The following is a 23,215-nucleotide window of genomic DNA, read 5'->3' as shown; positions in this document are numbered from 1 at the left end:
TTGTATTGTAGTATTGTAGTAATCCAGGTGTGAAATAATGAGTGCTTTGCACCAGACAGTATAGAAGCATGAAGGGAAGATTTAAGAGAAATATTATGAAAGTAGAAATGATAGGCTTTGATCCCATTGAGAAGAACAGGGTTTAGAGTTGCAAGACAGAGATGAAATAAATTGTGAAGAGGAAAATACGTGAACAGTAAATTGAAGATAAGGAAAAGTTAGTGTGATACAGTAGAAAGAACATTGGTTTTGGAGTCAATGAAATTAGGTTCAATTTTATCATAACTAGTATGACCTTGACTTTTCTGGAGCTCAGTGGCCTTATGGGGGGCTCCATATGAACATCCAGTATCTCTTCCAGCTCTAAATCTGTGTTTCTGTGATGAAAGAGACAATACTCTAAAAGTCAAACAAGTCAGGAACTTGGATCAGCACATTGGACACCCACAATTCCAGTGGACAAATGATGAAGACTACCCAAAAGCAGGGAGGACATACATTAAAGGAAAACTTTCATGTAGGAAAGTGACTTCTGAATTGAGCTTAGATGGAAGCTAAGGCAGGATGAGGAAGTGCCTTTTAGGGAAAGGGACATTTTAAGTAAAGGCATAGGAAATGGAATATTATGTGTGAGAAAAAACAAAGCAGTTATTTTAACTATCCAACTTCATGCTATCTTCACATTTGATAGATGTTTTCTCTATACCTTTCTATAATTTTTAGTACCAAGGTACCAATAGTACCAAGGACAGAGCCCCTAGTACACTACTAAAGGTCTCCTTCTAGGTTGACATCAATTCATTAATCACCAGTCTTTGGATCTGGTTGTTCAAATGTTTACAAATTCTGTCTAATCAGGTCTCCATCTTGTCTCCAATGATTGAGCTCTTTCAAATCTGTTGCCAAAATCCTGTTGTACAATGCTCATAGAATTCTCCTAACTTAAACACACTAATAGCACTTTCAAAATGGGAATAAGGTTAATATGGCATTTCAATTCATTCAATTCAGTAAACATTTATTAAGCACACACCAGTTGTGTGCTGGGCAATATGCTAAGCTCTGGGTTTACAAATTTAAAAAAAGATGTCCATGCTCTCAAGGAATTTACAAAGAAAGATGGAAAGGGGGAGGTACCCTGGCAAGGGGTACCTGGAGGAGGTGCATCTTATTCCTTGGAGTTGAAACCAAGAAGATCTGTAGATAGATGACCTGTGCTTAATGAAACCAATGCAGGCATTATATAATTTGATTGTGCGCTGAAGGATATGCTCTAATTTAGTGACTAAGATAGACAGGTGTCACACCTTGTTTTATATAACTTTTATATATTCCAGATTTGTTGCCTATATAATGCCCCATCTAATAATTCTGCCTTGTGAAGTAGAGAAACAGGGTCAAAGAATGGATCTGTGGACTTCAATTCAAGTCCAACTTCTGATATTATGTGACTAAAGGTGACTCACTAAACCTTTCCAAGCCTCAGTTTTCTCATCTCAAATGGAAGAAATACTTGCATTCTTCCTATATATCATATGTTTATTGTGAAACAAAGATTTGATAAATATAAACCCCTATATTAATGTGAGTTTTAATTCTCAGTAGCCCAAGCAATTCTGCAAGACTATGAATTGTGAAGAAGGCTCAGTCTGGCTTGGTAGAAGTACCTCACTAGGAGTGACCTGTGATAAGGTACCCACCTTATGGAGCTTTTGTGAGGCTCAAATGAGATACTGCATGAAAAGAGCTTTTCTAATTTTAATGTGCTATGTGAAATCAGGATTGGGGGGGGGTCGTTTTTCATTTAAAAATTGGGGCCACAGGGGCGGCGGCTAGGTGGCGCAGTGTATAGAGCACCAGCCCTGGAGTCAGGAGTACCTGGGTTCAAATCCGGTCTCAGACACTTACTAATAATTACCTAGCTGTGTGGCCTTGGGCAAGTCACTTAACCCCATTGCCATGCAAAAATCTTTTTAAAAAAATTGGGGCCACAGCTTTACTTTGAAAGATTTAATTCATCTATAGAAAATCCTTATAATGGATGTGAGTAATCAACCATTAGAGGAGGAACCTTAAAACATTTCTGCCTTTCCCTCTCAGCACATTAATTTAATAAAGTTAGCTAATAAGTCTTTGGAAGGCAGGCTTAGTCTAGCTATTAAGAGGGGAAAGGCATAGCAAGCCTGAAAGTAGTGGAGATATAAGAGGATTGCCAGGCAGCCTTTTTCTCATCATCTGTTTAATTCCAATGTATCCTTTATGCTAAATTCAAACACCATCTCCGTGAAGCCTTTCGCAGTCTTCCCACAGGTAACAGCTTCTCCCCACAAACTTTATGTAGCATTTTGTTTTGTAAATTTCAGTCAGTCACTGGCTCCTCTGTCGCCAGGCCCTCTGCTAGGCACTAAGGATATAATATAAAGAATGAAACAATCTGACTCGCAAAGATCGTACATTATAAGACAGGAAGCAAGTACTACATATGTTAATTCATCAGTCGTGTCTGACTCCTTGTGACCTCATTTGGATCTTAGCAAAGGTACTGGATTAATATGTCACTTCCTTTTCCATCTCATTTTACAACTGAGATCAACAGGGTTGAGTGACTTGCCCAAGGTCACATAGCTAGTTAAGTGTCTGAGACCAAATTTGAACTCAGGAAGATGAGCCTTTCTGGCTCCAAGACTATCTACTGCATCTTCTATCTATCCAAACATATTAAGAAAAGCATTAGTATATATAAATAAATACAAAGGAGTTAAGGAAGTGGAGGACAGTAGCATGTATTGGATCAGGAAAGGATTTATCTAGAAAGTGGTACTTCAGATTTAGGTAAAGGAGAAAAAAAGGAAACAAGGGAAACATTTAAATATGAAAAAAAAAACAGGTATATGAAGAAATCAGGAGAAAAAAGGAATAGATTTTGCAGGTAAAGTGGAAGTGAAGAGGGAATTCCAGGCTTGACCCAAGGCATAGAGATGATTAGTGTGTTATGTGAGGATCAGAGAGAAAACATGTTTGAACTGCAGAGTACAAGAAGGGTAATATAAAATAAAGTAATAAATAAAGCTTGGACATTGAGTTGGGGTCAACTTATAAAGGACTTTAAAAGTTATGAGGCAGTTGAGAACCACTGGAACTTATTAAGTAAGAGGATCACATGATCATATCTGCATTTTAGGAAAATTTATTTGGCAGCAATGAATATGTTAAAACTGGAGTGAAAAGAGACTTGAAGCAGGGTTTAGAAGGCCATCGCAATACTCTCAGTGAGTATAGATTGAGATGGTGGCAGTGGGAATAGAGGGAAAGGATAAGATACAAAAAGATGTTGAATATTGTGGATGCTGAAATAAGACTGCAACTAACTTGATCTGTGAGGTGAGAGAAGGCAGGGAGAATGTTTACATTGCAAGCCTAGGAGTAGAATAATGGTGGTGGCTTTGAACTAATACACTTAATTGAGGATTGTTTCCCTATTAGACTATAAACTCCATAAGGGCAAGGCAGTCTTGAGTCATATAGGTAGAAATCGGAGCACATGCTTCTGGGAAAATCCCCTTTTGTGCATCTAAACCATATCTGATGGTATGAACTCCTGCTCTATAAGGACTTGCTGACTGATGGGTTGTGTCAAGAGAAAATTCTACTGGACTAGTTGCAGTAAATAAAAATTTATTCCTTTCCCTCAAAGTAGTAGAAAATCTAGAAATTAGGCTATTAAGTGTCTAAATGCACCTGGGCTGTGTCCTCTAGTACAAAAGGCCAATTACTTGAAATTTGATTAAAGCTCTGATTTTACAGTGCTTTAGGATTTTTCTAGTAGTTGTGAAATTTTCAAAGTTTAATTTACCCTATTCTTTAATAACTGTTTCAGAAAGTTTTGCAGAGGAACAACAATAATGTGCTGTGACACCAAAAGTTGGAAAATTGCTCTGAGAAAGGAATGTGGAAATCAAAAACTACATACCAGATTTCAGTTCAGATGTTGGGCTTATTGTATTACTTTTTTTCTTAACACAGGTTAGGAGGGCTTTCCTCGATTTTTTTTTTTTATTTAGGTTTTTGCAAGGCAAATGGGGTTAAGTGGCTTGTCCAAGGCCACACAGCTAGGTAAATTATTAAGTGTTTGAGACCGGATTTGAACCCAGGTACTCCTGACTCCAAGGCCAGTGTTTTATCCACTACGCCACCTAGCCGCCCCAATCATAGACTTTTAAAACCTTTTTTAGCATAGTATTGGGAGCAATGATGTCATAGCCTGCTTAAAGAATAACTTGCTAAACTAACACTAGACTGGAAAATTGAGTGGAAAATTATTCTAGTTGTGAAATCAGAATTATAATTTCAATTTTGTTTGTCTCCAAGCACTTCTGCTATGGAAAGAAGAAATACTGTGGAATAAAAGACCTAATGATAATAGTAACAATAACAACAATAATAATAATGATGATGATGATGATGATGTTTGTCCTTCATTTTCAAAAAAGACCATGACATTGGGGAGGTGATGCCATCATAAGCATGTGAATTAGATTTGAGTGAGGGGGTGCTATATTTCTCTTCTAGAGCCATCTGGGTGACCAGATATAAATCAGGATGACTGGAGATGACCCTGGATATAAGACAATCAGGGTTAAGTGACTTCCCTAAGGTCACATAGCAAGTAACAGTCAAATGTGAGTCCAGATTCAAATTCCCATCCTCCTGACTCCAAGGCCAGTGCTCTTTCCACTATGCCATCTAATAAAAATAAATTAATAATAATAATAAAAGACCTAGAACATTAAAATAAGTTTAATAGGAATAAATGTAAATTCTTACACTTGATGTTGAAAACTCCACAAGTTCAAGATGGAAAAGGTATAGCTGGCCAGAATTTTATTTGGCAAGGTTTGGCAGATTTTAGAATATAAATTCAATGAGTCAGTCTTGTGATGTGGCATCCAAGAAAGCTAATGCCATCTTAGACCACATTAAGAGGAACAGGTCTTTATTTTCTTTTTCCTCCCTTCCTCTTTTTTGGGGGGGTTAGCTGAAGGGTTCAGCTAGCATGTGGAGCTCTTTTTCTTAAATCTATTTCTATGTTGAAACCTCAGAAAAGTACACATATACTTGAGTTCCTATACTGTCCTGCCACAAATGCCTGAATACAAAGTCCCCAGTGATGGGCCCCATTTGGGTTTCCTCTAAATAACTTGCTCTAAGGACTGCTAGATACAAATCAGAAAATTTTGGAATTGGAAGACCATCAAGTTCAACTTATATTTGAAAAAAATTTACAATGAGAAGATAAACAAAACCTAAAAGACCTGTTGCAGTCTAACAGCTTTTCTAGCCATACAACTCAGAAATAATCTACGGATGTCAGAGTTGACACCAGAAGAAATAGAGGCTGAAGACAAACTGCTTGATATTCTTCTTCCTACAGCTTCTAGAATAAAGAGAAGATATGAAGAAACATTTCTAATTGCATAAGATCCTCAAAAACCTGGATATGAGATCAGCAAACTTTTAGACAAACTTGAATCTTGCATCAGGACATGACAGTACAGTGGTTTCAAAGTATGAAAGAAAAGTGGAAAGACTTGAAGTGATCATAACTTGTCATTTCTTCATGCTTTGGATTCTGCTTCTATGCTTTTTGGATTCCATGTATTCTCATACTTCATCTAAATTTAGAAATTCATGATTATCTAGAATTGTCTCAAAGAAGAAATAACATACACATTCAACTAGTTATAGAAATCTGTCTTGCTCTACAAGAATAGTAGGGGAAGGTAATAAGGAAAGGGGAGGTGATGAAGGGAGAGCAAATTGGGGGAGGAGGTAGTCAGAAGCAAAACACTTTTGAGGAGGGATAAGGTGAAAGAATAGAATAAGGGAGAAATAGGAGAAAAGGAAATATAGTTAGCAATAGTCACTGAAATAAATTTTGGAAGCAAATTTCTCTGATAAAGGCCTCATTTCTCAAACATGAGAACTGAGTCAAATTTGTAAAAATAAGAGCCATTCCCCAATCTATAAATGATCAAAAAGTATGAAGTTTTAAGATGAAGTAATCAAAAATATCCATAACCATATTTTTAAAGCTCTCTATTGATTGGAGATATGCAGATTAAAATAATACTGAGGTACTAACTGGTACCTACTAGTTTTGCTAATAGGACAGTAAAGGAAAATAACATATTAAAGGGGTTGTGGGGAAAAATGAGATTAATGTATTGTTGTAGGAGTTGCGAACTGATACAGCCATTCTGTAGAGCAATTTGGAGCTATGCCTAAAGGGTTTACATGCATATACTTTGACCTAGCAATACCACTACTACATCTGTATTCCAAAAAAGTTTTTAAAAAGAGGAAAAGGACAAATATGTACAAAAAATATTAATAGCAGCCCTTTTTTGGTGGCAAAGGATTGGAAATTGAGGGGATTCCTATCAATTTTAGGATGGCTGAACAAATTGTGGTAAGTGATAATGGTTTACTATTATACTAAAAAATGATGAATAGGATGTTTTCAGAAAACCTGGAAAGACTCACATGAACTGGTGCACAATGAAACATGTGTACAAAGTAACAGCAATATTGTAAGATTGATTTAGCTGTTCTCAGCAATAGTGATCCAAGACAATTTGAAGGATTTATGGTGAAAAATGTTTAGCCATCCTTAGAAAAAGAATGGTGTCTCAATAAAGTTTGAAGCATACTTCCCAATCGTTGTTTTTCTTAAGGAGTTGTATTTTGTTCATTTGCTTGGTTTTTGTTTTTTGTTTTTTTTGGGGGGGGGGTCTATACTTTCTTTCACATTATGACTTAGGGAAATGTTTTGCATGACTGCACATGTATAGCCTACATCAAATTGTTTGCCTTCTCAGTGGAGCAGGGGGTAGGGGAAGAAGGGAGTATTTTTAACTCAAAAGTTTTTAAAATGAATGTTAAAATTGCTTTTACATGTATCTGAAGAAAACTAAAAAACTAAAGAAACTTAAAAGAAATCCATGATATCCAACTTGGCTCTTCAGTTCTCAGCAAATTAGATTTTTTTTAAAAAGAGCTCCAACTGGTGTGTAAGTCTTAAGTTGCTGACTCTTATATCATTTAATCCATTGTATCTCATAATGCCCCTTTTTGAGTCCATTCCAGGGCTTGCCTGAATTTGTTTGTATGAATTTTGTAAACCTGGCCATAGAAACCTGTGGGAGAACAGTAACCTTTTTGTTGCAAGTGGAGTTTTTCATTTGTACATTTGTCCTATATTGCAAACAAGTCTTGTACCAATGCTCAAAAACACTAATTTGGGCCTTCACCCAAACAACAAACTACTCTTGAAAGGTAACAGACCTCAGAATTAGCTACATACGGCAGCCATTTGCCCCATTGACTCTTGAGTCCTTTGCCACTATCTTTCCCTCTATTACATATTTGTGATTCCATTACAGATGAGGGATTCTTAATCTTTTTTGTGCCATGGACTCCTGACAATTAGCTGAAATTCCTTTATAGAATAATTTTTTAAAAAATTTGTAATTGAAGAACGTACTAAATTTCAGTTAGAAGTCAGTGAAAATATATAATTTTTTTTTTCCCATCCAAGTTCAAAAACCTCCCTGAAATTTACCCACAGATGTCTGGAGACACCCTAGGTTAAGAACCCAAGGATTCTTTTTACTTTAGAACTCTGGTATTGATTTGCAGAGTTTGGGTGTTCACCACTTATTTGTAGCCACTGAATGTTAATCTACCTAGATTTCTGATTGTTTTTCTAAAATCTTAACCATGAACATCATATTCCTTTGTTTGACAGGGTTGGCAAGAGAAGGTCAGCTAAATGGTTCATCTGCAGCACACAATGAAATAAGAGGTACAAACTACTTTTTCTTCTACTTGACTCTGAAGTTAGCATACAGATTTAAGTATTAAGCACTGTGCTCCCTCCTATAATGGGAAGTCTTTTGGTGACTTAGGAAATACTGTAAAAGGTAAACTGTGTATTGCAGGATATGACTGCTTTAGTCATTGTTAAAAATTTAAGATCTGCATGCAAGTGACAAAGATATATAATCATCAGTTGTTTGAGCTGTCTGTGTTAGTGTCATAACAGTGATATGATTGCAAGAGCTAGCTAAGGTCCTAAATCTCTACAGCTGTAGAGAATGGTACAGCTATCTTTTTTCAAGTGACATTTTAGTATCATTTACATTTTTCTCTCTCCCCCCACAGGGTGTAGTACATGAGGGGCCAAAAAACCCCAACACAATTAGAGCAAAAGCCACAGCTCTCAGGCCCCATCACAGACAGTGTTTAACAAGCAATCTTACAAGAATCCAACAGCTCCCAGAAAATACCAAAACGCAGAAGAGATTGGAGGTTCAGGGGAGAAACTGAAAAGGGGTCTACCTTGTTCCTTTTGTGTTTGGTTCCTGCTGGGTGTGGTTATCCTGCTGCCTGTTCCACTTCCAAGAATACCTGAGTGACCACTGGGCCCTTAATGGGTTGGACACACTTGTGTCCACTGAACAGATCAATGTGATACCTCTCCTGGTTGTGGTAGCATCTCTGCATGAAGGACTTGGGATCTAGATGCCATGGAGCTGCCAGGTCCCTGCTGCAGTTTTGTACTCTGTACTTTGGTTTTTCAATTAAGCTTAATGGCTTTTTTTAAACATGACTTGAAGCTCTAGTTTTCTAGATCTTTTACAATGTACAGTATTTTGCATATCTGAGCTGTAATAAAAGCCTGTTCATTTACTTTCTCAGACCCTAGCTTTAATCATAGGGTCATCTACACTCAGTGGAACATCTTATTCTAGGGCAAGTCATCAGTAAGTTAGAATTTGCACTGGTCCTAGTTTCTTTACAATAAAGAAGGGATTTATTTATAATAAATATTTAACAATCAGAAATCTCCAGTACAAAAGGGTTATTATGGAGTTTTAGGAATATACAAGTTTTGGAATTTTTTTTCCATCTACAGCAATTAAATAGATGCTACATCTCTTTTGTCTTACACCTAGAGAAGCTTCTCAATCTTGTCATTACATACTTGGAAGATTAAAAGTGGCTAAAATGTCAGGATTTACAGCTAAAACAAAATCACACAAGTCGACGCTCAGATACTACCATTGCAAACAAAAAAAAGCAGCATTATTTATGAAATTTATTTTCTTTATATAAATTATGTATTTCTCTGGGCAGACAGCCTTTACCTTATTGCACTAACAGCACATCTGCAATACTGAGCTACAAGACAAATCTTAACAAGAGTTTGTATTCTTCAACGTAGCACTTGTATACCAGGCACTCTGGAGAGGATGGGGTAAGGAAGCCGCCAGCCTCCCTTAACAGGATCTGCTGGGAAGGGTAAAGGATGGGAAATGGGAAAGATACACCTTTCCAGTAGGATTCCAAGGAAGGTCAACATGCAAAGCTCACAGATGAACTCTAGGAAAGGGCTGGGAGGGTGTGTTAAAGGCCAACAAGCCTAATTGCACACTGCAGCTTCACTTCCCTTGTTTGGGAAGTTTTGCTGAAGGAAGCAGGGACTTTTCTAAGCCTCTTCAGTTGTAACAGGTCACCCTGGCCTAGTTGTATGTTTTACAGTTATGAGTGAGCTACAGTTGTCAGAATTAGCAGCAATTAAGAACATGTCATACACTGACTGAGGTGGTAGATTCTATCCTGTGCCATAGCACATAAATAAGGAATGAAAGCCAAGGATGTCTCAGTGATTAGTGCCAAATCAAGACCTAGGGCTGCTTTGGTAGAAGTCCCAAATCACACTTGAATCTGAAGCTGCTTATTAGGCACAGAGGTCCCTCGGACCACACTCACAGTGTGGATAAATAGAAAGCTCTGGTGTCAGGGTCTTCCAGCCATTGGTCAAAGCTGTAATGAGACAGTACAGTATAGGCAAAGTGAAGGGGACCCCTGAGTTGGGTGGGAGAGAAACCACAGGGCTGCACTGAGGGTCAACAGGCAGTGATTGAAACATGATTGGGCCCTCCTTGCAGATGGGAGAATCTAGGTTGGGTGGGGAGGCTGGCCGGGACAAGGTTCTGGGAAAATTGCAAGCCCCTGGAGCTCCCTTTATTCTGTGTTTGCAATACATTCACGACAAGTTGATCTCCTACTCCAAAGAACATTCTTGACACAGGGGTGGAAAGGGTAGAGGAAAGCAGTGATTTGGTATGGGGAGCTGCACCAAGTTAGGCCTTCATGAGGGCAGCCACCACAGCCTTGGCATTGAGGCTACGCAGGTCACTGTAGGTCTGGCCAGTTCCAACAAAGACAATGGGTTTGCTTGTGATGTATGTCATAGAAATGGCAGCACCCACCTGCAACAGGGAAAGGAAACACTCTGGTCAATTATAACCCATTCACTGAGAACAAGATGGGGAAAATAGCATTTTTTAAGTCTACTGGCTTCTTTGTGTATCACGAAAGATCCCTGTCCTTAAGATTTACTTTACTCCATATTCACTGCCTTTTTACCTTGTCGTCAATGGTATCAAATTTGGTGAGAACAATGCCATCAATGAGCCTGGGTGTCTGAGCCATAGAATGATCAGCCAGAGCTTTGTTGAATTTTACCTGCAAGGGGGGAAAAGGTTAAAAGCCATGCCATGAAAATGATAGAAAGAAGTAAGCAAAGAGTCACTTACCAGCTGCCATGAAAATGATAGAAAGAAGTAAGCAAAGAGTCACTTACCAGCTGATCTACAGCTTCATTTCCCACCAAGGCCTCCCCTACAAACAGCACCAAGTCAGGTGTGTTGACAGCAATGAGTTTGGCTAGGGCAGTCATCAGGGGTGCATTGTCTTGCATTCGGCCAGCTGTATCCACCAAGACCACATCAAAGGCCTGATTCCGAGCTGCAGAGAGAACATCTGTCATATCAAATGGATCTGGGAGGGGGGAAGGTGACTGCAACATCTGGATAGCCCCCCCTTTTAACTTTAGCCTTTTGTCAGTCTTACCAGGACTGTATTAAAAATTCGTTCACTCCCTTTATCAAGCCTGGGTTCTAAATATAATTATTAGAAAATCAAACAATGGAATTTTGTCTTAGGTTAAGCTACCATCTGGTGACAAAAGCTGAAATTTGAGCTAGTCATAAAGCACAAGCAATTCAAGAACTCTATAAGGCCTAACTCTGATCTTTATAAAGGTGATATTCTTGAGGCTTTGCCAACCCACCCAGAAAAAAAAAATGTGGTGTGAAACCAGGAAAGAATCAAGTCATCATCAGTTCCATCTTGCCCCTAAGAACTGTACCAAAAGAAATGGCCTCCATGGCAATGCCAGCAGCATCCTTGCCATAGCCCTTCTCAAACAGATGCACCATGGTTCGGCCACCATGGTTCTCTGGAGGGTGCAGAGCACTAAGACGCCGTGTGTGGGTGCGCAGCTGTTCCACCGCCCCTGCCCGAAATGTGTCACAGGCAGCAATGAGGACACTGAAATTATTCTCCAATAACCAGAAGGAGATCTGTGTGAGGAAAAAAGCACTTTGTGGAAAGATGGTCCTGGATATGGGGCATTTAAGACGAGTGACATAAGAACAACAGATAATGGCAGCTGTAAGGTAGAATGTGAAAGCAAAGCTGGAGAACAGTCCTTACCTTGGCAAGATTTGTAGACTTTCCCACTCCATTGACCCCACAGAAAGTAACAACATAAGGACGCTGACGGCGCTGGGCATCCATAATATCTCGGAGCATGTCCACACGCCGCTGTGGCTGCAATATCTGTACCAAAGACTCCTGCAGAGCCTGCTTTACTGTTGAAGTCACAGCTGGAAGCAGAAAGGGGAAAAGAGCACCTAATAAGACATGGCACTCTGAGAGAGAATTCTGGAGTACTAATGCCACCAGTCCCTGTAATGATCTGGGCAAACACAGTCCTGTACTGCTACCATCTCTACTATTTAATAACAACCCCAAGCTAAGAGTCTTCCAATTTCATTTCAGCATATTCCCCAAATGTTAAAGAATGAGAACATTAAGCAGAGAATGCTTTAGCTAGGGTGATACTTACTGCTAAATGTGCCCATCACCTTCCCTTCCAGCTTATTGGCGACAGATTCACAAAGCTGGAGAGCGATGTCTGCAGCCACATTCTTAGCTGAGGGCACAGAACAGGCCAGGTATATGTAAGAACCATATCAGCAGAACTTGCTTTGACCCTTACCAGTGAGCTGGTTGGGAGGTATCCCTGGCCTTGGCTCACAGAATGAGACAGGGCCCCTTTCCCTGGGGAAATCCCCACCCTTGCAAACAAGGGCCTTTCCCCAGCTCCTTGGGCCTTACCAATGAGATGGTCTCGCATCTTGTCCAACACAGATTCCATGTCTTCACGACTTAAGCTCTTAGAGCCAACCAAGCCTTTCAGCATCCCAAACATGCCCCCCAAAGCTCCTTTTGTAGCACTGGAGAGAGAAAAAACTATTAAGTACCCAGTAATCTAAGACTCTAAAATAGGGAGCTTACAACATCTAACACCCACCTCCATTCTTCCTCCAACCCCCAAATCATCCCCTACCTGGGTTTTGCTGAGTTCTGAGTGACTCCCTCATCATCTGAACTGCTGCAGTCTAAATCTTGTAGCTGCCCCCCTGCCTGAGTTCCTCGAATCTAAGGATTACGAAGGGGGAGAAAGGCATAATTAGTGACAATAGGATTGAGACATATTGCCCCACAAATCCAAAACCACGAACCAGTTATAATGACCCAGTGTTCTGGATCAATTGTTCTCAAAATGTGAGTTGGGGTCCCTAAGCCTTTGCGGGGGGGGGGGGAGGGTTCACATGATCAAAATTATGTTCATAATAATACTAATTTCTATTGTAGTAAATGTTAATAGATAACTCATATAAAATGTGTTCTTGAGACCAAAAAAAGTTTGAAAGCCACTATTCTATATATTACTTTATTTTAAAGGTTTCTACACTCACCACAAAAGAGGACCTGAAAGAACTGATTGTTGTTCCATGGTTTTAGCCATGTATAACTCTAAAACCCTATTTGGGATTTTCTTGGCAAAACTACTGAAGTAGTTTGCCATTTCCTTCTCCTGCTCATTTCACAAATGAGGAAACTGAAGCTAACAGGGTGAAATAACTTGCCCAGGGGTGGCTAGGTGGTGCAGTGGATAGAGCACCAGCCCTGGAGTCAGGAGTACCTGAGTTCAAACCTGGCCTCAGACACTTAATAATTACCTAGCTGTGTGGCCTTGGGCAAGCCACTTAACCCCATTGCCTAGCAAAAACTACAAAAATAAAAAATAAAAATAATTTGCCTAGTGTCAGGAAGCTAATATATGTCTAAGGCCAGATTTGAACTCAGAAAAGATGAATTTTCTTAACTCTGGATTTGCCACTCAATCCACTATGCCATCCAGGTGCCTAGAAGCTATGGTGCTTTGTCCTATTCCTCTTCCTACTTTAATTCTGCTCATAATAGAGAGCCTTTCCTAGTCCCCACTATCTATGCCACATCCACAACCTTCATCTTCCTTCTTACCAGATTGATGTCCTCTTGCAAGGTGGTTTCAGGGGTTCCATTAGTGGTAGGTGGGCTATAATCCAAGACTTCTTTGTTAGCACAACCACCCAGTGCCCATACCCGAGGTGCCTTTTTGCCTTTCTCCTTTGGTGCATCTGATTTTGAGGACTTGCTGAGAAGGGGTTGGCAGGAAAAATAAATAGTAGATGAAAAAAATGTATAAGTCTTCCCACACATCCAGAGATTAGTTCTAAGTCTTCCTTCTCAAGAAAGCTAAACATGACCACCTTGGGTAGGGGAATAAAGAGTAAAGTATGACATGGCCAACTCACCTGGACTTCTCAGCACCTCTCCCATGCTTCTGCATGAATTCTTCTCTCTTCTTGCGCATCAGCTCTTCTTTGGACAGTTCCACCCCATCCCCAGGACCAACTGGGACATCAGGCTTTCCTGTAGGGGCCCCTTTGTTGACAGGTAAGGAGCCTTCAGGACCTGGAGAGAGAGAGAGAGAAACTTTATTAAGTGAGGCAGCAGAGTAAAATGGAGAAACTGCTGAACTTGGGAATTAGGATTGAGGTCACATCCTGCCTCTGACATTAGCTGTAATGACAATAAGCAAAACCTATCTGGGCCCCAGTTTTCCCCCTATAAAGTGGATGTTGTGAAGCTCAATGAGTATGTAAAGCACTTTAAAGATTTAAAAAAATTTTTTTTCAATTACAACACAAATTTTGATTATGTCCTAATTAAGTTTAATATGGAGAGGAAAGCCTCTCCATAGTGATAAGACACCTAAAAGAATATTAGTACTGAAAACTCCTTGAAAATCACTGGCATTGCAAGGAAGAAATGAGAGGTGATAAGAATTATCAGGGTAGCTGCGAATGGGATGTCTAAGAACCAAGTATCTGAACATAATAGCTAAGCTTAACAGCCCAATACCTCACATACTCATGGATCCCAGCCTCACCCTCTTTCTTAGCCCCTTTATTTTTCTTGTTGCTCTTAGCTTTCTCCTTGGGCTTCTCCCCTCGTATCTCAATCATGGACCTCACAGTTTTCTTGGCCTTTTCAGAATCTTCAAATTTCTTCATGGCAGTGGGAGCACGTATCTTACTGCTCTCCTCTGCTTCCCTGTAGGTTGATAAGGGATGATAATTACTTTTTTCTTCCCCACACAAAAGAAAGCCAAGGCTGAGGTAAAGTAATCCCACAATTTCCAGAACCCCACCTTATATTTAATTCAGAGATCTGTGACTTTGTCATACAGATTGAAATCTTTCTACATAGTATGCCTTCAAGGGTTGCTTCCAGCCAACTTGCATTATGCATTATCCACATATAATAAGCCTGCCCCTCTGGTGTCCTATTCAGTTGTGCCAACTGGTGGCAAGAAGCAGGGGTTCCCTACCGAAGGAGCCGCATGAAGTCACTGTGGAAGTCAAAGGTGCCATTTAGTAGACTCAGGGCATTGTGTTGTTGGATTTCCGTTCTATATTTGTCTCGGAAGAGTCGATGCACATCATCTATCAATTTGTCTACATACGTTAACGTTAAGATCTTCTGAAAACCAACCTGTCTCAGTTAGGAAACAGAAGAGAGGACACGTTTGTACTCCAACTTCCAAAGGAGGATGCCCGATGACTAACGAATGGCCCCTGGAGCCTCACCCAGACACCTGGCAGGTTTCCCTGTCCTCCTCTTCCCAACCAGTCCGTCCGCCTCCAACACACAAAGCCCACTTACCACGAACACCAGCTCAAACTGGTTGTCCAGCTTGTATTTGAGTGTGAGTGCCTCATGGTTGAAGGAGTTGCTGCCTCCCCGCTCCTAAAGGGAGACACAGACCCGGCGGGAGTGAGGGGGGGCTCTGGGCGCCAGCCTGGGGCGGGGGACACGGGCAGGGGGAGGGGGCCGCACACGCACACGCGCGCGCGCAGGGGCGAGCCGCCGGGCGCGGGAGGAGGGGCGGCGCCCGGCGGCGGCAGTTGGCGTTTCCCGGGCCGGAGGCTCGGAGGGGCCCTCCCCGGGGGGCGGCGGGGCGGGGGGCGCCACCTGCAGCAGCACGGAGCGGATCAGCGCGTTGACGGGCCCCGTGCACGAGTCGCTCACGCCCTGGAAGCACCACAGCACGAGCCCGCCCTTGGAGAAGATGGTGAAGAAGTCGAGCATGGCGGCGGCGGAGGAAGGCCGGGGGAGCGGGCCGCAGCCGGGCGCCTCGGGCCGCGATCGCCGCCGCTTCCTGCTGCGCCAGGCGCGGGACACGTCACACCAGCGGCCCCGGAAGCCCGGCAGCCGCACTTCCGCCTCAGGTTTCGGGGAGGGGGGGGTTTCCTCTCCCCTCGCTCCCAACCCGGTCCCCGGAGGCCGGCGCGTCCTGAAGCGGGCCAATGAAAGTCAGGGGCGGAGCCAGGGCTGGTTGGGGATTGCGTGGTGATCCTGACCAATCGCTTGTGGGGTGGCTCCCGCAGTAAGCCAATGGGAGCCGCCCGCGAGCGGCACGGGGAGATGACGCCGAGGAGCCCGCGGCTCTGTGCGCTGCCATGCTCCGGCGGGCGCTGCGGCTGGGGCTCTCCCGAGGATCGCCGAGCCGAGGCCTGCGCACGCGCGGCGGAGGCCCCCGTGCCGGTAACGTGGGACGCTCGGGATCCGCCGCCTCGGCCCCTCCCCCCCGGCCCTGGCCTCGCGCCTCAGTGTACCCCTGGAGGGAGGGAGCATTCGGCTGGCATTAGGGGACGCGTGCCCGAGCCCTCCCGCGCCAGGCCCTGTGCCGAGCGCTTTGGAGCTGCCGCGTGGCCTGGCAGGGGCGCGCCGTGATCGCCCCGGTTTACTGCTGGGGCAGCGGAGGGAGCATGGCATGGCACGGCCGGGGGCCGCCCGGGTTGGCTTTCCCTCCGCGCTTCCTAAACAGGGCCCGGGCCCCGGATCTCAGAGCTTGTAGGCCGACCTCCTCCTCGGGCATTGCAGAAGCAGGGTCCCCGACTTATATATAGTAAACATCTGAACCCCTCTGGGAGTCATATTATAAAATAATAGAAAGAAATGCTGAAGTTCGGTGAGATTTTAGTGAAACTTGAGGCCACTCTTTTCCTGTCCAAGTTCACGGACTCTGTTGAAATCCGTCAAGGGGACCTTTTGGATCCCGGATTGATTAAACATTCCTGCCCTATAAGAAAATTGCAAATAGCGGAACAGAGTTCAAACCTAGGCCCTTTGACCCCAAATACTGAAGTCCACTGAGTTGGACAATTAGATTGGGAAGATACTTTAATACCAGGTTAATGAGTTTGAAAAACTGCCCTTTTAGACTTTGGATTCTTAGATTAAATTACCCAAGTAGAGCATTCAAAGTAGAGGATCATAGAACGTTACCAGGGAACGGACCTTGAGAGGGAGGCAGCTAGGCGGCGCAGTACCTTGAGAGGCAGCTAGGTGGCGCAGTGGCTAGAGCCACTTAATAATGACCCAGCTGTGGCCTTGGGCAAGCGCTTAACCCCACTGCCTTGCAAAAAAAAAAAGAAATGGATTTTGTCATCTGTTCTCTCTTATTTTACAGATGAGGAAATTTGAGAACCGAGTAGATTAAGTGATTTCCCAAGATTCCACAGCTAGAGTGGTGGTGGGTTTTTTTTGGGTTTTTTTTTTTGCAAGGCAAATGGGGTTAAGTGGCTTGCCCAAGGCCACACAGCTAGGTCATTATTATGTGTCTGAGGCCGGATTTGAACTCAGGTACTCCTGACTCCAGGGTCGGGGCTCTATCCACTGCACCACCTAGCAGCCCCTTGAGTGGTGGTGTTTTAAAGTAACCAGCCTCATATCACTGTTGAGGATCTCCAGGGCAGTGGGTAGAGGCACTTGGAGACCATTCAGGAGACATTACATTCAAACAATTAGAGAGTCTTGAGAAATGCTATTAAGGTGGGAAAAGCTAATCCCACATGTCAGTCAGCCTGGCCTGGTAATTCTCAGATTCCAGGGTAACCATTCCTCTCCCTACAGACAGCAATGGGAAGTGGACAGAATTCAAGAAGAAACTTCAGGTGGCCTGGCCCGGAGGATCCTGGGAGCCATTTGCTGACACCAGCCACCTGCCCCCAGAACATGCAGACATTGTGATTATTGGGGGTGGTGTGATTGGTTGGTCTGTGGCCTATTGGTTGAAGCGACTGGAGACGCGGAAAAATGCCTTACGGGTACTGGTGGTGGAACGGGATCCCACGGTGAGGACTGGCAGAAAATGGGTCAGGGAGGTTAGATATTACCCCACCTTGGGAGGGAATTTTTAGAGAGAGGGGAAGGTCAGAATGCAAGTGATTGTTGTTTGTCCCCAGTTGCCTTGGAACTTCTGCCCTGGAATTCAGGTATTTTATGAAGATGGTTAATCACAGGTCCATTTCCAAGAATGAGCTTTCCTAGCTCTGATCCCCAAACCAAATTGTGATTAAGATAACCAGACATCACAGCCTCTTGTTTTCCAGGATCCACTCCCTGCCCTTTGCAAGTCATCCTATATGCGTGCCAATTTGAGCATGTGTCTTCCCTTAATAAGTCTCTCCAGTAGCTCCCTTTACCCAATGCATTAAATTACATTTAAATCACATAATTTAAATTTCTTTGTTTAAATTACACATTTTAAACTTAATATTAAGCATCAGTTTCATCAGTGTAACTTTTTTGCAAATTTTTTTATTTAAGTAAATGACTTCCCAAGGTCACACAGCTAGGTAATTATTAAGTGTCTGAGGCCATATCTGAACTCAGGTTCTCCTGATTTCCAGGGCTGGTACTCCAGCCAGTGCTCCATTTACTGCACCACCTAACTGCCCCTGACTATTTACATTTTAAAAAATGAATTCCAGTGTCTATGTTATCATAGCAATCTTCCCTTTAAGTCTCTCAGGAATTTTTTGAAAATTCATTCCAATTCAGTTTTCCTTTTATTAAATAACAAATTAAATTTTTTTGAAATTACATTTTTTTATTTAATAATCTCCTGATTATGTGTTTTTATTTTTCATTACTTTTTTTTTTTGCAAGGCAAACGGGGTTAAGTGGCTTGCCCAAGGCCACACAGCTAGATAATTATTAAGTGTCTGAGACCGGATTTGAACCCAGGTACTCCTGACTCCAGGACCGGTGCTTTATCCACTACGCCACCTAGCTGCCCCTATTTTTCATTATTTCTTAAAGGTTTTTCAAGATTTCTTATTTTTGATAATGCGTATTTCATTATGGTATGACATTATGTTTTAACATATCACAATGTAACCAATTACTTTTTGAATATTAAATTGCTTTTAGTTTTCTGCAATTACAAATAATGCTGCTTTAAAAGTCTCTGAGCAAATACGTTTAAAAAAATTCCAACAACAAAATTGAGTTAAGGGGTATGATTACAACTTTTACTACATATATTATCAGTTGCTTTCTAAAAAGCCTATTTTTTTTTAATTTCTGACTTACATCTTGGACTCCCCACTGTCCCCAGCCCTTTTTAACCAAAATGATGCTCCTTTTGTATACTTCTGCTGATCTGAATTGATTTGTGCATTGATATATAAGATTCCTTATTGATTTGCTTTTACTTGTATCTCTTGAGGGCATGGATCTCCTCCCACTCAAACTGATACAAGTACAAGACTTTTCATTATGTTTTTCCACTGACTGATTAATCCTCTTTCCCATCTTGTGTTTTGCAGTACTCTCAGGCCTCCACTGGGCTTTCCATAGGAGGTATCCGGCAGCAGTTCTCAATTCCTCAGAACATACAATTGTCTCTCTTCTCCATTGAATTCCTTCGTAACATCAATGTATATGAGGGCTTGGGGAAGGGGGTGGGGAGGAGTCAGTGGGCCATTAGCCTAGGAAAAGAAGGGGCCTGGTCTGCTGAGGAAAGCAGGGTTTACACTTAGATTCAGGAGCCTGGGTTCTTCCTTCCCAGACCCTCCCAGATTCGGGAGTATCCAAGGCCTGGGAGCCTCTGCCTGTCTTTCTGTCATTGCAGGTAGTGCTCTGCCATGGGACATAATGGCTGTCATTCCACCAGTATTCTCTTTATTCCACAGGAATTCCTGGCTGTTCCTGATGAGCCTCCCCTAGATATTCAGTTCAATCCCTCAGGTTACCTTCTGCTGGCTTCAGAAGAAAATGCCCCAGTGATGGAGCACAATGTCAAAGTTCAGAGGTGGGTACCCAACAGGGACTATAATCAGCTCCTTCCAGAGAACTCTCCATATCCTGTACCCAGCTCTATCCACCCTTCTTTGCAAGTCACTTAAGATGAAAGTCTGAGACTTCTCCATGCCACTTCTAGAGACTGCTTCCTACTGAGAGTGTCATAAAGGTGGAACTAGTCCCATCTCTTAATGAAAACAGATGTTTTTCCAGTTCTGAGCTTCCATATAAGCATTCTTCTCACCTTTCTCCCTTCCATTTTTCTTAGGCAAGAAGGAGCCCAAGTTTGTCTGCTGTCCCCTGAACAACTTAAAAACAAATTTCCATGGGTCAACACAGAGGGTGTAGCCTTGGCATCTTATGGTGAGACTTCCCAAGGAAATGAAGGAAGGGACCATCCTTTTCTAAAGAACAGAGTTTGAGAGCCCTGGGTTGGCAGTCTCTCTAGTCAATCTACACTTCATCTGCCTTTGACTTCTGTCCACTTGGATAGGTAAAGTCACTCCATTCTCACTGTCTTTCCTTTCCAGGGCTGGAGAACGAGGGCTGGTTTGACCCATGGTGCCTGCTTCAGGGACTTCGCCGAAAAGCTATGTCTATGGGGGTCCATTTCAGCCATGGGGAAGTCACAGGTAAGTTTCATTCCTTTTCCTTTTCACTAGACTCTGAATGGAGGTTTTCATTTCTGTCTCTAGGCTAAGTAAGGCAGTAGTCCTGGATACCCTCCCTCTTGCTCTAGCCAATGACCAGACTCTAGTATAACCTGGATTCTCTTGGATCATCTCAGTCCTCTTCACATTGTACTTAGTCCCATTCTTCCTAATTATATGATCTCAACTTTCCCCAAAACTTGTGAGAAACTCTGGTCTTCATCCTATTTCTGGACTGTCCCTCCTTGTAGGCAGGCTGGGCTCCTCTTTACCTTCCTTCTGTGAAACACAAGAGGCCATTTCTTTTTCTTCTCCAGAATTAATCTCTTCAGTAAGTCCCATGGTGACTTCCAGAGGGGAACAAGTAAACATTAAAAGAATTTATGAGGTCCATGTAAGTAAGTACTCAAAGCAGTGAGCAGTGATCATTCTTATTTTAACCTTCCCTCCTCACATCCATCTCATTTCCTTGCCTGCTTCTTTGGGAGCTAATCTTTTGCTCAATTAGTCATGATGCAAAAGTCAAGAAATCAGAAAGGAATGAATCTTTTATGATGCCTGGTGCCAGGCACCTGTCTTCTCCCCTTCTAAAGCACCCTTCATCCCACAGGTGAAGATGAACAACAGCCTAGAGTACCAGCCTGTGGAGTGTGCCATCGTGATCAATGCTGCTGGGGCCTGGTCTGGCCATGTAGCAGAGCTGGCTGGTATTGGCATTGGACCCCCAGGCACTTTGCAAGGCACCAGGCTTCCTGTGGAGCCAAGGAAAAGGTTTTAGGGTTCTGGAGGGGTGCGGGAAGAAGAGTGCCAAGGATGGCAGGTTGGAGGAGGTAGACCAGGGCTTCCCTGACTCTGTTCTCCTTGGCTATGGCAGGTATGTATATGTTTGGCATTGCCCTCAGGGCCCTGGCTTAGAGGCCCCATTACTTACAGATGTCAGTGGAGCCTATTTCAGACGAGAAGGATTAGGCGGCTACTACCTAGGTGGCTGTAGCCCTGCAGAGGTAAGCTGGGGGGTTCCATATGACACCTTTGGATGGCAGGGATAGAATTTAGATAATAATATACTCTTGTGGTTATCAGGTCACCAATTATTTAGGGATTTTCTAAGTGTGCCCAGCACATTTGGTACTATATAGTCTCCTCAAAGTTTTTTCACCTGCTAAGCCTAAAGTGTGATCTGTGTGGCAAAAAAGATCCTATCTCCTTTCCCATACTCTGTTTCTCCTTAGGAAGAGGAACCAGATCCTCAAGATCTAGTAGTAGATCATGACTTCTTTCAGGAAAAAGTGTGGCCCCATCTGGCCCAGAGGGTTCCAGCTTTCAATTCCTTAAAGGTAACTGACAGGGAGAAATCTGGGGAGGGGGTTAGGAAATAGCCTTGGGGGATTCTGGTTCCCATAGAAGTTCTCTAAACCTACTTCTGTCACTGGGGAGTCTGTTAAGGTGGTCCTAAGGGTAGCCTTGGTCATTTATCCCATCAGAGAACTGGGGATGATGGGGTAGAGAGGTGGGTTAGTGTTTGCCAAGTTCAGGGAATCAGAATATTAAAATACTTTCCTTAAACCCATGCAGGTACGGAGTGCCTGGGCTGGCTACTATGATTACAACACATTTGACCAGAATGGCATAGTGGGCCCCCATCCCCTGGTCTGCAACATGTACTTTGCTTCAGGCTTCAGTGGCCATGGGCTTCAGCATGCTCCTGCTGTGGGACGGGCTATGGCAGAAATACTGCTGAAAGGAAACTTTAGCACTATTGACCTGAACCCATTCTCCTTCACCCGATTCTATCTGGGGGAAAAGGTCCTAGAACGCAATATCATCTAAACTTGTAAGCATCAAACCAGGCATCATCTCTTACCCATGTTTGCAGTCCCTTCCTATTTCTACACCCCTCTTCCTATCTTATGCCATCATGGCCATGGCTCCTTTTCTCAAACAGGAATAAAGCTTGATTTAGCCAGACCTACCCTTAATGTCCTATTTTAACTGACTTATCTTCCTTCAGGTCTATCCACCCCTTTGTCTATGTGGGAAAAGCTACTAAAATCAACATTCTCAGATTATCAAGGACCAGCATGCAAGTCTTCTAAAGTACCCAAACCTCCTGCACTGCTGCCTCTGAGCTGTGCTGCCCAAGCACTGAGAGGACACAGACAACTGAGGCTGATTCCTGGGATTGTTTCTTGATCAGAGTTCGAACTCACTTTCAACAGGAAACCAAAATGGGTGCATTTTGACCCAACAGCCATTAAGAGTGCTGAAATGCCCAGGACCAGCTCTTCATTTGGTCCCTGCCCAAGGAACTTCTTCACTATTTAGTAGTTAAGATCTGGGTTTTGGGGGACACTTTGAACTCAAGCTCATTGACTTTTATTAGTTTACCCTGTTCAACAATCAATAAACCCAATTAATTCTTTCCCCATTAACACACTGTACCCTTTTCTTTAAAGTCAAGAGTAAGTGCCTTTGTTAACCTCTAACTGTACCTGACTTTTCAGGACATGGAGAACTAAACTTCTCTTGAACATTCCTGTGTCATAGTTACTGAATACTGGTCCAGTCATCATTGCTATGGCTGCTAGCCAGGAATTCATAATCCTTAGTAAATAGGGTGAGGGTAGTAGGCAAGGAGGAACTGGAAGAGCAAGAATGGGTTAGATTTGCCACCAACACTACCCATTAACCACAACTCAATATACACAGGTGAATTGTTTTGGGAAAAAGTAGAATGAGGAGGTCAGAAGCCAGATTGTAAGAGGGTGAGAAGTGAAGTGGGAGGTGAGAATGTAGGAACAAAGAAAACAGTTCATTTTGGGGGAGTTTGCTATGAAATAGATTATGGCACAATTAAGTGAAGACTTTAAGGATGAGAGATCTCT

General features: G+C 42.7%; 3 protein-coding genes across 5 annotated transcripts in view; 2 read left to right on the top strand and 1 right to left on the bottom strand.

Moving 5' to 3' along the window:
* The window catches only part of FAM118B (family with sequence similarity 118 member B), a 46,508-nt gene extending 35,632 nt beyond the window's left edge, over positions 1 to 10,876 (top strand). For both annotated transcript variants that reach the window (XM_074216377.1, XM_074216376.1), the window contains 2 exons: positions 7,808 to 7,864; positions 8,224 to 10,876. In XM_074216377.1, coding sequence (XP_074072478.1) covers positions 7,808 to 7,864; positions 8,224 to 8,237 — 71 coding nt within the window. In that variant the 3' untranslated portion in view covers positions 8,238 to 10,876. The remainder of the gene's footprint in view (positions 1 to 7,807; positions 7,865 to 8,223) is intronic.
* Positions 8,938 to 15,778, bottom strand: SRPRA (SRP receptor subunit alpha). The gene is made up of 14 exons (XM_074216373.1): positions 15,562 to 15,778; positions 15,253 to 15,336; positions 14,918 to 15,081; positions 14,477 to 14,640; positions 13,839 to 13,998; positions 13,525 to 13,678; positions 12,545 to 12,636; positions 12,313 to 12,431; positions 12,041 to 12,127; positions 11,626 to 11,798; positions 11,279 to 11,492; positions 10,712 to 10,875; positions 10,495 to 10,593; positions 8,938 to 10,337 (listed from the first exon to the last, which is right to left on the bottom strand). The coding sequence occupies exons 1-14, from the start codon at positions 15,676 to 15,678 to the stop codon at positions 10,209 to 10,211; spliced, it is 1,920 nt and encodes a 639-aa protein (XP_074072474.1). The 5' UTR covers positions 15,679 to 15,778; the 3' UTR covers positions 8,938 to 10,208.
* On the top strand, positions 15,470 to 22,762 carry FOXRED1 (FAD dependent oxidoreductase domain containing 1). Of its 2 annotated transcripts, none has more exons than XM_074216374.1 (12): positions 15,470 to 15,818; positions 17,506 to 17,726; positions 19,206 to 19,316; positions 19,572 to 19,690; positions 19,949 to 20,043; positions 20,211 to 20,312; positions 20,648 to 20,724; positions 20,941 to 21,101; positions 21,205 to 21,334; positions 21,563 to 21,667; positions 21,906 to 22,164; positions 22,342 to 22,762. In XM_074216374.1, exons 1-11 carry the CDS (start codon positions 15,659 to 15,661, stop codon positions 22,158 to 22,160), a joined length of 1,536 nt encoding a protein of 511 aa, XP_074072475.1. In that variant the 5' UTR covers positions 15,470 to 15,658; the 3' UTR covers positions 22,161 to 22,164; positions 22,342 to 22,762. The 2 variants fall into 2 exon arrangements, with proteins under 2 accessions (XP_074072475.1, XP_074072476.1); XM_074216375.1 differs by lacking the exon at positions 15,470 to 15,818 and adding an exon at positions 16,034 to 16,134.
* The last annotated feature ends 453 nt before the right edge of the window (positions 22,763 to 23,215 follow it).

The sequence above is a fragment of the Macrotis lagotis genome, chromosome 1, assembly GCF_037893015.1.
Source record: "Macrotis lagotis isolate mMagLag1 chromosome 1, bilby.v1.9.chrom.fasta, whole genome shotgun sequence".
Taxonomy (NCBI): domain Eukaryota; kingdom Metazoa; phylum Chordata; class Mammalia; order Peramelemorphia; family Peramelidae; genus Macrotis; species Macrotis lagotis.
The sequence above is the reverse complement of the archived record's forward strand: the minus strand, read 5'-3'. Positions and strand labels throughout refer to the sequence as shown.